Genomic DNA, 15176 nt, shown 5'->3' on the forward strand with positions numbered 1-15176 from the left:
AAGCCAAGTAGCAACTCAGCTGTTACTAAAATACCAGCATAAATGCATCACAATGCAAGGGTCTATATCACAACATCGAAGTGTCAAAACATCGAATGTTATAACATCGAACCCAAAATCACGAAAGCTTAAAACCTCGAAGACTGAGAATAGTGATTTTTTTTTCCCTGGGAAAAAAATCGCTGTTCCAGTACAAAACTCAAAACACACGAACACTACAAACTATTTCTAATGTGGGGGGCTTCACCCCCTTCATCCCCCAATGTGAGGGGCTGTGCCCCCCACACACACAAACTTAAATATGCCAACTCCGACATCGCACCACAGTGGAGGAAATAGTGAAGCCGCGGTAACAGCCCACCAAATTCTTTCCCTGGGAAAGAATTCGATGTTCCGCGGCTTCGATATTTTCAGTCTTCAAACTTTCAAGTTCGAGTTTTGGTGTTCGAACATTTCAGTATTTGAAGTTTTGATATACTCCCACAATGCAAAGAGGCAACTGATTAGAAAATACCAACCACCTAAGAGGGAGTGAAATGAAGAAAGAAAATTATGGAAGCATAATTAAACAGCTATCAAAATAATTAATTACAACAAATAAAATCCATGATTGACATTATTATGACCCATACCTCTTTACAATACATAAAAATATTTAATAACAGCAAAATCCACTTCCAGCAGCTCACAGCAGAGTCTCCAAATGTTCAAAATCCACAGTCTTTCTTAAAAATGTTTATTAGGTAAGCACTTTCACAAACAGTAAGTTTGCTTTCTCAGACCGTAATGAAAAAACAGCCATGAAACTCATACTTATAACCCCCCGTATATCAAAATATATAAATAAAGTTCTGCATTAGGATAATACCACCTAATAAAAACTTTTAAAATTTTACTCTCACAATTACTTTTGTATTTGAAATGCTTAGCTACAGGATTAGTCGAAGTTGCTTTCTTAGTATGTTTTATGCTCCTGCGTTCTAACGCATATAGGTTGAATAGTGTGCCCAATATAATATAAATTACATGCCCACCTTAAAGCATAAATTACTGTTTTGAAATAACCAACTCCATCAGTCCTAGACAAGTTGTGACAATAGGTGGTACTGCCAGATGCCAGGGAGAAGTAGGGCAGTGGATGTATGATTTGTGCCAGCACAGCTAGCTGGAATTTTGTAAATAATTCTATGTCATCAGTATATCAAACTGATCTGTACAGATGCTTGTGTTGAGGGGTGGCCTAATGGTTAAGGTGTGTGCCTTACAAACACAAGATGCAGGGTTTGAATCTCACAAGGGATAATTGGCTAGGCTTAAAATGGCTCGCAAGGGCAGTTAGCCTAGTACTAACCTAACCTATGTGAACCTATGAAAATGTATTTGTGAGCTTTGCTTGTGTTAACTGTATTAAAATGCATCAACAGTGCACCCTGCTCAAATGAAAAGAAATATACATGTATTATGGTATCCTAATTAAATGTATATGTTTTAATAGAGGACATTGGCACAACAATGGTTAACCAGCTGGCTTATTTTAGGAAAAATAAGGGAAATGTAAATGAGCTGTTAAATCATTGAACAGCACCCACAATGCGGAATAGTTCCAGAGATGGTAGGTCTGGAGGCAGCCATTATCCATTAGCTTTAGTAAAGAAGGGTGGAAGTATTGTAAATGTCTCTGGCTCCTAGGCATTGACATAAACACTGTGTATTTTAGCAGTCTGCTAAAGTCCTGTCTCAAAGTTCAAAAGGAGATATTGTAGGAACCTAGAGTCAGGTGACCAGATGAGGTCATTCTGCAAGTCATCTTGGATATTATATTTTACAAGGAGTAATCTCAGAATATAGAGAGTATTCTGTTTGGGAGCCTGACTAGAAAGACTACTCACATACTTCATCTTGCCTTGCCCAAGTAAGTTATTAGGGAACAGTAAATTCTCTTAGATTCAGTCAGGAATATAGTGAAACAGTTTAGATACTGTTTTTTTTTTATTTGTCCGAGTCTGTCCTTCAATGCTCTTTTCAATATTTCTTGTGATTTGAACTCTGTGGTTTACTGTGAATATATATTCAGCATTCTCATGATCTTTTATTATTTATCATCAAATATACTTAAATCTTTTGTTGTGGCTGGTTCTTGTACAGAGTATCTAACCTTTGAGAGTACTTAAATTTGTTTGGTGACATTGTGTGGGCCACTCCAGAAGGTCTAGCCATCTTGGTGAATACTACCATTTGTATTAGTATTAATATTACCCAGTATAATTGGACACCCTTTGTTAAGGGCCTTAGAGTAGCTGATTGTGAAGTGTCTAGTGGCAGTAGGTAACTACCTTATAGTCTGGGCAGAAGGGGGCATAGCTAGTAGACATGTGCCAGCCTTTTGCAGATGTGTGCGCGCACATCAAATCTCTCAAAGTTTGTGTGTGTGCACATCAAATCTCTCAGAGTTTGTGTGTGTCAGCTACTTGGGGCAGGGTCATGAAGCACTGGGTTCACAGCAAGGGTGCTGGAGGACTTGGCTTGGACACTCAGCTGAGGACCTAACCCTACAGCTGTACCAGTGGGAAGTCTTATTGGGGATCTGGAGGAAGACAGATATAGATACATCCAGACCCCTGGCTGAGCATGTTCCCTGTGTGCTCTTAAGGGAAATTGTACTTGATGTAAAGAGTTCTGCATCTGGAAATACTGAGTGTAACCATTTGTATTCCAAGTGCACATTCCTCTCCAGTGTTAGTAGTGAGGATTAAGGCTCCTATATTACTGGCCCAGCATGGGGGGTGACACATTGTGGTGCCTGTCACACACTGGCAACAGTGGTGGGAATCACACAAGTAACCATTAATTAAATATTAGCCTACAATATCCATATATTCACAAATGGAACAACCTGTACAATGATTATGATCTTTTGAAATGAAACCTAAATCCAAATACATACAAGAATGTACTAGATTCCCCATGAGTGTAAATGGATTCCTGTGTGATATCCTGGGGTGTCTTTTATAACAGTCCATTAGCTTAGTTCATAGGTGTTTACTAGGCTAACAACCACAAGGGCCTTTTTAAGCCTAGCCATGCATCCCAAATCTCTGACAAGTTCTGATACCCTTGAATAAGAATAAGCATGGGCCTGGGAGATAAACCATTTGCAGGTTACCTGTTTGCATCAGAGACATAGGTTCCAAACCAGGGATGAATTTCCGGTTTCCCATCCAATTGTCCAAGTTGCACTTGAATCTGCTTCATATGACGTTCCATTCATTGACCTGTTCCATAGACGGGGTAGTCTCTAGGATACATACCTATCTCTCCAGCAGGTCATATTTATATCACAGGCAAGGTTTAAGTAGTCAATGCTTCACCTACTGCAAAGGTATCATTTTCTTTGCTGTAGTACGGTAAAGTTATTTACAAGACAGCCTGTACTCAGCTATGTCTGCTATTAATTTTAAAGCTGCGTTTTAAAACTGTGCTACAAGTAATATGTTGATAATGCTTATAGCAGTCTCAGTACTAAAATGTGTAGCTTAACAGAACTGCTTTTGTAACTGTCAGTATTCTATCATCAAACTTCAGTTTGTTTTACTGAAGTTATATTTCCCTAACAGGCTTCTGAAGTGTATACTCAACTACAAAACTGGCTTAAGGAGAAGTGATCTGTCACAGTATGCTTTGGTCTTTATAATACATAAGAAACGATCACCATCAGACAGACCGGGAATGATTTAGCAAATACAATCAAAGTTATACCAGGTCAGTGTACATGATTTTTTCTGCTACTGTAAAAGTAAATAATCACTTCCAGACTAGAATTACTTGAACAGTATCATAGCAATCTGCAGTAAATGAGTATTATATTTAACCCACTCTGTAAAATATGGGAAATGTCATTAAAATTATTGAAAAGGCTGTCTCCATTAGTTAAAAGGGTACCAATCCTTATCTGTCTGCTACACCATTAAAATTTATATATATATATATATATATATATATATATATATATATATATATATATATATATATATATATATATATATATATATATATATATATATGTATATATAGATAGATAGGGATTCTGTTAGTTTGGTCGCCATCTGCTTAATCAACTGCATTTGGTCAACGAACCAGATAATCACAAATGTGCAAGATCAACAATCCCCAGGTAAGGGAATTTTATCTTACCCCTGGGGACTGCGCAATCTCAAGAGTTAGCATACATAATTAAAAGGAGTGTGTGGGGGCAATGTTTTAAATTTGCATGCACCAAGATTCTTCCTTCACCCATGAGTGCTAGGAAGTCAACATTTCCATTTTCAAAGTAGAATGGCTTACCTTCAGGATGTCGACATTCATGTAAGTCAACCAACTGATGGTAAAGCGCATAAATATATATATATATATATATATATATATATATATATATATATATATATATAGTTCCCCTTCAAAACATATAATTCGCATAACATCGAAACTCCAAACACTGAGACCATAACATCGAAAACCCAAAACACTGAAAATTCATAACATGGAAGTTCATAACGTTGAAAATGTATAACATAGAGTAGTGTATCATCAAACATGTAAATATTACAGTTTAATCTGTTAATCTTGTGGTATCACTATAAAATGCTGTAGTTTTTATTTACATATAGTTATTACTTATACACTGTAGGAATTTATAGTGTTTATGTTGCCAATCTGTATGTGTTTTTAGGCCATACAGGTAAGTGATTTAGACATTGTGTGTACATTCTGTATGGTAATCGCGATACAGTGGGGTTAGGAAATTAACTTTTTTCCACTGTAGTGCAATCCCGGAGTTGGTATATGTAATTTACCGGGGTGTGGAGGGTGCAGGGGGGCAAGTGTAAAAAGTATGTTTGCTAGTCTGGTGTTGTTATAGGTGGAGGGGATGTTATTTACACATGCTTTGTAGTTTTCGATGTTGTGATGCAAAGTTTCAATGTTTTGAGTTTTCGATGTTGTGAATTTTCAGTGTTTTGGGTTTTTGATGTTATGGTCTCAGTGTTTTGGGATTCGATGTTATGGGAATTAGATGTTTTGAAGTAGAACTATATACATCCCTCTCTCTTCATATATACATACATATATATATATATACATATATATATATATATATATATATATACATATACATATATATATATATATATATACATATACATATATATATATATATATATATATATATATATATATATATATATATATATATATATACATATATATATATATATATATATATATATATATATATATATACATATATATATATATATATATATATATATATATATATATATATACATATATATATATATATATATATATATATATATATATATATATATATATATATATATATATATATGTGTGTAGATAGATATTGCATATATCCATCCATAACCCACTTTTCCCATTTTTGTAAATGCGATGAGGTCGGGGTGTCACTATGTCAGTGGTAATCATCATGAGCCAAGGTTCTCACCACCTGCTGACTAGCCCTGCCATGGTTGCTCATCCATACCACATCTACACACAGCACACTCACACCTACTGCCAATTTAGTGTGTCCAATCCACTTACTGCATGTCTCTGGAATGTGGGAGGAAAGCAGAACAAATGGAAAAAAACAACATGAACAAAGGGATGACATACAGACGCCACACAGAAGACACCCCAGCAAAGAATCGAACATAAGAACATCTTGCTGTGAGACAACAATGCTATATAACCTTGATGGTGTTTGACCATGGCTTCTGACAGCAACAGACCTACTTAATTCAAGTTACTTGTCTTACTTTAACTTGATGTGGACTCTTACAGAGCTTTCTTGGTAATTTGCTCCATATCTTAACTTCTGAGTCTCCCTCCCCCACCCTTTTCATCTGGGGTCTGACTCCAAAGCTTTATTCCAATGTACACTTCAGCTATCTTACAGAAATATCACTTCCACTTAGTCCTACCTGCTTGTACACTTTAACCTTTTTGTTACTCTCAGAATTTTCCTTCCAAATTCCTGACTCAATCCCAGCTTCTTATGCAATCAGCAATTTCATCTTCTGTACTTTTACTTCACCAAAAAAATCTAAAAGACATGCCCTAACATCCACTGTGGACTGTTCACTTCATGTCATTTCTCTTTCCTTTAAGTATCCTCTCTCTCATTTTTTAAGCTGAATTTTCAACTACATCTGATTGTAATAGCTTGTCATCACTATAATGCAGGTAGGTTATAAGCTCCATATGTAAATAAAAATGACAGGATAATATATTTACTATTTACAGCACTTAAACAGCCCAATCTGTTACCTACTTGAAGCAGATGTAGCTTTTAGATGGTGATGGAGCATGTAACATTGAACCGCAGACTGTACCTTCATTTATACTTCTAGTCATCCAAATTTTTCCTCAAAAAACTATCCAACTTCCTATGTTGAAAACTGCCCTTAATAATGTTGGTATATGCACAAGAAATACTATAAAAGGGACTTCATAACAAAATACTGATGTATTAGCTATCAATGAAGCATGGTCAAAAGCTGAACCTGCAGCCATTCTAATTCAGCTGTCTGCTAATAAGGTTACCACGTCACAAGGACAGAAGTTAATGTACTATTGCTAACTAAAAGGCACTGTTTCATCAACACCATGATTTTCTTTATACCTATTACTGGATTGGTAAAAAGAGATCACTTGTGGATCATTCACAACATACAGCACTACATCTGTACTAGGATATGGGCACAAACTGCTTTAACATAGTTAAAAACTGCAAATTCCAAACATTTTATAATGGAATGACCTTGTCATTATGTACAACTGTCATAAATGGGATAGAAGTTCTTCAGGAGGTCAATCTTTTCTCTTCTAGTATTAATAATCTACATGAACTCTTACCATATCACCTGAATCAGCTGCATCCCACATTTCATGTAGAGTATTTGCACCGTGTTGTAAAGTCAGCCAACACTCAATATATACTGTCACTCTACGACTACAGAAAAACCACACAAAATTATTTAGATTGTTTGAAGTTAGACAATTACTAATTAACCTAAACAAGACTAACTATGTTATTTGGAGCATCGTTTAGACTAAGGGACATCTCACAAGCTATTAAGCCGTCTACAAATGAAACTACCGAAAACACCTGTTGTTTTGAACATTTAAGTCTATTATGACACCCATCACTTATGAAAGCATCCATAATGGGTACATGAAGAACACTTCATTTTTACTGTAAGTTCCCTCATTTTCTAACCCTGTTTGGGTATTTATGTCACACGTTGAATATGTTCTGCTGCCATATAAAACATTTCAGCAAGGCACTTGTACAACTTATAAATTCTTTCAACTAGACTTTGCCACTCCATTTTATTTGCTACTATTTGGAACATCACATTAAGAACACTAAGAGGAAAATAGCTTCCAGCTATGGCAGACCTACAGCTCATACAGTAAACAATGTCTCCTCCATGCCTACAACACTAAATGTGATGGCACTTCTAACTGCATCCCACCTCCAGGACCGTAGTGCAATTCAGTAACAGCCTGCAATCAGCACAGTTTTAGTTAACTGAGCTACAGATTTCACTGCATCAAGAAGTGTAATTAAACTGCTTATATATTTCAGGACAGGGCAGCGCAGTATCTCAGCGGATAGTGTTGTTGCCTCACAGCAAGATGTTCCCTTGTTCAAATCTCAGCTAGGCTGCCTTCTGTGTGGACTCTGCATGTCCTCCCTTTGTTTGTGTGGGTTTCCTCCAGGTGCTTCAGTTTTGTCCCACATTCCAAAGATATGCAGTAGGTTGACTTGACACACTAAACTGGCCAAAGGTGTGTGTGTGGTGTGGAAGACTTACTTTGGCATGGCTAGCCACCTGGTGGTGTAAACTTTGGCTCTAGATGACTGTCACTGATGAAGTGCACCCTGACCCAATGTGCAAAACTGGGAAAAAAATGGGGTTGTGGATGGAAGGATGGATATTTCAGTACAGCAATTAACCAAATAAGTACAATGTTGCATTAACTAATTAAATGACTTTGCTAAGTATTTCTGTTTTTTTGTTACAAGGTCAAATGGTGATTCTTTGTCCAGCCTGTCAGCCAGCCACAGCATATCAAGAGTCTACCTGTTGGACTAACTCCGTCAATAACATTTAACGGTTTTAAAACATAAATACTTACGTACTTATTTATAATGCATGGCTTCTTTTGAGGGTTTCTCAAAAAAATAATAATTACATAAAAAGTCAATTGGTTCTCTCTCTCATTACATTTTGACTTGAATGACTACAAGCCAAGTAGTTGTTTCTCTGGACATCTCCCTCCCTCTTCTATGTGCGCACTTTGTAAGTTCTTCCTACAATCATTTTACCCCCACCAATCCCTGTTACAGTTATTTTTATAATGTTCTGACTAACCCCACAGCTTACAGATTTTGTTTCATTTCAATTCTTTGAATATGTTACTCTCCATAGGAAGCTCTACACCATTTTCTCTTAATGACATTAGATGCATGAAAGTTAATGTAGAGGATTAAGGCTCTGAGCTGTTAAACTGCTACCTGTGGTCAACGATGCAGGGTCTGATTCTTTCCACCCCTCCCCCCATAGTGTGACCCTGAGCAAATCACTTGTCCAGACAATGCTCATGGGTCACCCAGGAAAAGGGACACTTCTGTCCAGTGGGCTGAACTGGTTCATCATCATCAACATGAATCATTTTGATCAGAAATTTAACAAACCCCTATGATTCAATACCTGTATAAAAAGTATATATCAAGAGAAAGAAATTAAGTTAAAATTTATTATAGTGCTTGATAAACAAGTACTTTAAATTGTAAACAATCAGATTAATAATACTTATAGGAGGTCGTATTAATAGTACACAGTCAAACTAGTAAAGAGCTTAAGTTAGCCTAATAATCTATTACTCTATGAATCTATAAAACTATAATAGCACCAACAATAAGTACAAATCTTTCTTCAATTACATCAGGAAGTTAAGAACTAACATGCGGCAACGTTCTACCTAGTTCACAATGCCCACTCTGATGCAAAGGAAATACTTAATATGCCAGCTGACAAATTTAATGCAAATTTTACTCCACCCACAGTTACAGCTATTCAACAGATTCTGCAGATGCAGCCACCCCCTTCACTTACTATGGAATATGTTCTTTCAGCTATTTCAAGCACTAAGAACACTTCATCCATGGTCCTGATAATATACCAGGATATATGATTATCTAAACCAAATATGACATACATGAAACCCACTCAACCTCTTTAATGCAAGGCTCTCCATTGGTTACATTCCGGAAGCCTGGACAACAGCTACTGTAAAGTTATTACACAAGGGTGTCACAACCACTGACCATATTAATTATGGACTTCATTAGTCTCATAAACTCATATGCACAGCAGTGGAACATATTATAACCTCATTAATCTAGATATTGAAATTCTCTGAACCCTGAATCCTCATCAATTTGGGTTTGTCAAAGTAAAGTTCTGCCTCTTAAATTCATCCATCCATGCACAACTTCTTTTCCCCAACCTCATTAATTTCTTCAGAAAAGTCACCAATGCATTGAATAGCAGTTCTGCAGTATATGCAGCATATCTGGACTAGACCAGGGCCTTTGACAGCATTCACCATGCAGACATTCTTAACAGGACTGTACATCTGAATTTACATCCTTATGTGGTGTGTTGAACAGATGTTTGCCTGACAGAACCCATTTTGTTAAGCGTCACGTGTCACTTCCAGAAACAAACAAAAACAAATAGCAGTGGTTTAACACAGGGCTCAGTGTTAGGCCCTCGCTTATTTGGAATCTGCTTCTCAGACTTTCAAGCAAATCCTCCTGGTTTATATTTATGTTTGCAGAACACTGTAACTTGAGAGTTCTTAATTGATCTCCCAGTGACACAACAGCTCCAATAATAATCTCAAATTAAATGTGAAAAAATGCATTACAGTGTACTTGGGTAATCAAAGCATTTTCACATACTATACTGGTTACACACACTTTTAATCAAAAACTGTCAAAGGGGATCTAAGACACTCATACTGATAATTCCTTATTTTCTGACTTTCATGTCTCCACATAGTACAGAAAGCCTTCTATATGGTTCATCCAATTTCCAAAGGAATCTCTTCTAGATAAAAATACTTCTCCTTTACACATTTATCAGTCAGACACATTACTGAATTTATATATTTGTCTAATCATACCAGTCAACATCAGAAACCTCAGGGGTTCATAACTACAAGGATCAGTTGCATTAAAAACCTTAGATATTGGGACAGATTGGTAGCCCTTAATCTGTACTAAGCCTCTTACAGATTCCTCTGTGGGAATAAGTGTCTAGCCATTTCAGCCAAAAAAGAGCTGACCCTTTTTGATGTTCTATTCCTTCAATGAACAAATGTCTCCCCCCAGATACTTGGGTTTAAGGAAGTAAATATACACTAACAGGTAAGTAGAACATGTTGGTGTGGCAGATGCATATCCCAACATATCCTCCCACCTCTGGAACAAACTTTTGTTGCATATCAAGCAGAGTAGCGCCCTTGCTACCTTCAACATAAAACTAGATAACTGGATGGGTAATCTCAAATTCTCTACAGTCTATCTTGCACAGCGCCTTCCTTGAAGCTGGAAGACAATTTTGAACATGGAATATTGGCTAGGCCTGTATCGGTCTGCAGACTGAATGTCTGCTACTTATTTATGAACTAAAATTATGCTACAGATTCCTAGAACTTAGACTGTAAATGAACAAGGCAAATTAGTTGGCTGATGAAAATCTTAAAACTGTTTCCTAAAGTAGGGAAGACGACAGTGGCAGTTTACCGTAGCTACTGAAATTATTTGAATGGTAAAAGAAATGAAACAGTTGAACAAGAAAGAGCAACAAGAATTGTTGTTCTTTTGGCTTTTCCTGGTTAGGGGGTCGCCACAACGGAACTCCGGTCCACTAATGGTTGGCAGTAGATTTTTATGGTGCTGGGGTGCCAGCTCGATGCCCAACCTTCAACGAAGGCACGCCCATTCACGCCTGTCTTTCGAACGCCACTTGACCGCGGGGAGAACATGCAGACTCCACACAGAAGGCACTCCAGCCAAGAATCGAACGAGAGAACCTCTTGCTGTGAGGCGACAACGCTACAACTGCACCACTGCGGCATATACATGTAGTACATATTTTCAAAAAGTAGGTACGAAGGGCATCTGCTCCTGGGCCGCATTTAAGTAGATTGTTTAGAAGCTTACAGCGCTCAGAGACAAAACTTTGGTGGGAAAAGGAAGGGGGAAGCAGTTTAAAAATTATTGAAAGAAACATATTATGAGGTCATGGCTTGGAGATGAGTCAAAAACTGACTGAAGGCATGGACTTAATAGACAACGGGCCACATTTAATAGTTCAGTACATATCCTTGAGGTGCAATGGTGCAAAACCTCAAAGGAGAAACAACAAATTATTAATGACAATAATTATACACAAAGATTGTGTGCTGAAATAGATTCTAACAAATGACTCTTCCTTTTACTTTATAACATTGCTGAATTAACTCTATATACATGGTCAAAAGGTACCAAATGGAACTACGGATTACCATGCAGTTGTTTCTCTGGTTAATGCTTGTACATGAGAAAAGAAGCTGAAACATTTACAGCACTTAATAAATCTGGCATGATATCTCTATGACTAGCCAGTTGTTATAAACAATAATGAGGGGGCTTTCCTTATAGAAAAAGCAATGATCTGGAATTATATCAGCACTCCCTGTGTTACGCAGTACTGGCTATAAACTTTTCTTCTGGAGCTGCAGGACATCCTAATGCATTACACCTTAATATGTAACAAGGATGAGTGGGGCACTGTCAAATACCATGTTCTAAGTTAGTGTAGGTGCTTCACTGACAGCTTACATACTGCTGAAAGCTTCCAGCTATTTCTGCTTATTCAAAATAACTGGCAGACATAATAAGATGGAGAACCACCTGAAGTAACCATTTTACAGGAAATGTGTCCTAGCTCACAGCAGAGCCCAAATCAAAATACAGCATCAGCATCCACCAGACAGTGCAGCGAACCATTATTTTTAGTTCATGCAGTTTTTCTTTTCTAAAGAAAAATAGTGTAATCCACTCCTCACTTCGTACACAAACCAGGCCATATGAAAATCGTCACTTTACTTTTTCCCTACTGGAAGTTACAACTGCAACTAGCAATTTATGTTGTGGTACTGGTTCCTAAGGATAAAGCGCATTTAGGATACTCACCTCAGCTGCCTTCCTGTGGTCATCATCATTCTCCAACATTTTGACGTCCACCCCAAGACAGCGCAGATATCTTCCAAGGCCCTGGAGCATGTTGTCACAGATCACATGGAACTCTTTTGGGGCGATTGGTGACTGAGAACTTGATGTCACCAGCTCACTTTCAGAAGATTCACATTTCTGTACAAAGAATAAAGTGAGAGAAAGTAGTTATACTCAGAGTGAACTAGTTCAGTTCTCTCTAAGTGACCTCACTTGCTTGACAGAGGCACTTCATTCACCTGATGATGGAAATAACATCATTTTGTACAACCTGACTGGAGTAGCCTGCCAATATTAGAGAGTGAGGACACTGTTGAAAAGAATGTGGCAAAGTCTATCCAATTCACTGAAAACAACTTAAAAGAAGGCTCTGCCATCCATTTCTAATTAAATAATAGATAATGAGCAATCAATAACTCAATGCTGCATGTAAACAACAGTCATATTTTTTATTTTTATTTATTTTACATTTGTTGACCGGGATAGTCCGACTGGATGCATGTCCATTTTCAGTGGAGGCCCGGGGAGAAAAGCTCCAAGGGTAAGCAGATACAGCATTACATAATACCAGCATTACATATTACAAACAGACTGCAGAGATTACATAAGTAAGCAAATTAAACAAGTTCCACAGGTTAGAGTTAATCCTGAGCACAAGTCAGGATTAAATTAAATTACATAGTAAGCTGGTTAACAGATTTATACACATTCTAGAGAGAGTTAGCCAGGCTTGATACATTGACATAGCCAGTTAAGTGACAAATGTTGTTTGAGTCTAGTTTTAAATTGACCTAAGGTGGAAAGTAAGGTAATATCAGCTGGAAGAGAGTTGCAGGCTTTACTTACAGAGTTTGCAGAGAGAGAGTCACCGGCTGTGTTATTAATTTTGCTAGTCTGAATTAGTAGTTTGTTAGAGGATTGAAGCGGTCTAGGATTGTTATAGGGGGTGATAATATTTTTAAGTGCAGGAGTATTGTCCGGATTATAGAGGATTTTATAGGCCATAATCAGTTGGTTATACTGGATTAGGCTGGGTAGTTCAAACCACCCAAGCTGATTTAGATTGATGCAATGATGTGTCCTAAAAGGCAGCCCAGTGGCAAACCTGGCAATGTGGTTATAGCAAATTGAGAGTTTAAGGACTGTCTTGTTTAAATGCGAGAGTAGAGGGGATGCATATAGAAGGGTTGAAAGAAGGTGAGAGCGATCTATGGCAATTTTAGCTGGAGGGGTTAGGAAGGCTTTTATTCTGTAAAGTGACCCTAGTTTTTTATTGATGGTTTTGATAGTTTGGTTAACATGTAGGTCGAATTTTAGATTATTATCTGTGATGACACCTAATAGTTTTGTAGAGAGGTCAGGGGAGATTATTGTGCCAACATTTGAATTTATGGTAAAGGTGAAAGCGGTAGACCTACGTGTTGGTGAAAATAACAACATTTTAGTTTTTTTTGGGATTTAGGATCAGATGACGTTCAGAAAGCCAGTTTTCTATTGTATTAAAGGTGGTCTGAGTAGCTGACCATAACTCTATGGGAGATGTGGCCGAGCAAATCAGAGTAGAGTCATCAGCATATTGGATACAGCTGACTTTTGGGATGACAGTATAAAGGTCGTTAATGAAGATGGAGAACAGCAAGGGCCCTAGTATAGAGCCTTGTGGTACTCCAAGGGCATTAGGTAGAAGGTTAGAGAGTTTGTTCTGCCAGAGGACAGCCTGCTGTCGACCATTCAGGTAGGATTGAAACTACTGAAAGGCTCTAGTATCTAGACAGAATGTTTACAGTGTGTGGATTAAAAGTTGGTGATCAACCACATCAAATGCCTTGGAAAGATCCAAGAAGGCAGCTAAGGATATAGAATTACTGTTGCGATTATGGTTTATGGTGTTGGTAAAGGCTAGGAGGGCTGAAGTAGTGCTGTGATGAGGACGGAAGCCATGCTGAGTGTCTGCCATAAGGTGATTCTGGATTAGGTGGTGCATGAGTTGTCTATGAATACATTTTTCGATAATCTTTGCAAGTGGAGAGAGTATAGCTATTGGCCTATAATTGGAGAATTCAGTAGAGCTGCCTCCTTTGTGAAGTGGGATTACATAGGATATTTTCCAGATGGAGGGAATTTTATCTTCTACTATGGTTCGATTGATTAGTATTGAGACGGGGTAAGCAATAGCATCAGCTGATTTTTTTAGGTACTCGGCAGGGAGTTGATCAGCAGAAAATGTAGTGGGTTTTAATTTTTTGATCAAGGTACGGATAAGTGAAGTGGTGACTGGTTGGAAGCTGAACGTGAGTAGGTTTCTAGGGGTGCTACTTTCAGGACCAGGGGAGCTAGAGGGCAGTTGGCTAGCTAGGGCTTGAATTGTCTCAGTAAAGAATCGGTTAAAACTGTCAGAAACATCTTCAGGGGTTTTCTCAATAGTAGCAGCAGGGATTGGGGTTGAAGTTTGTCCAGGATGTAATAGATTATTTAAACCTGCCCAAAACTTCTGGGGGTTATTTTGATTTACTGTCTGTAAATTGCAGAAGTATTGTTTTTTTCGTCTTGTAAAATGGATTTTCTAGTTTCGTTCCTGGATTGCCTGTATTTAATGTGATCTTGGGGGTCTTTAGAAGAACGCCATAAAGCCCATGCTTTGTTTCTAAGGGTAATTTTGAGTTTAGACTCTTTAGAAAGCCATGGCACAGTTTTTGCCTTTGTTCTCTTTGAACGAACAGGTGCATGCAAATCAAGGATCTCAAGGAATTTGTTGTTAAAGTATGCTACTGCATCCTCTAAGGGGAGGTGTTTTAGAATAGAC

The 15176-nt window shown here is 37.6% G+C and overlaps 1 protein-coding gene across 1 annotated transcript in view; it reads right to left on the reverse strand.

Moving 5' to 3' along the window:
• Positions 1-15176, reverse strand: part of LOC122790655 (exonuclease mut-7 homolog) — a gene marked incomplete in the record, with an annotated part of 2442473 nt that overhangs the window by 570056 nt on the left and 1857241 nt on the right. The window contains 1 exon segment of the mRNA XM_044058180.1: positions 12335-12511. Coding sequence (XP_043914115.1) covers positions 12335-12511 — 177 coding nt within the window.

This window comes from Protopterus annectens, chromosome 16.part0, assembly GCF_019279795.1.
Source record: "Protopterus annectens isolate FY-2018-M chromosome 16.part0, PAN1.0, whole genome shotgun sequence".
Taxonomy (NCBI): Eukaryota; Metazoa; Chordata; order Ceratodontiformes; family Protopteridae; genus Protopterus; species Protopterus annectens.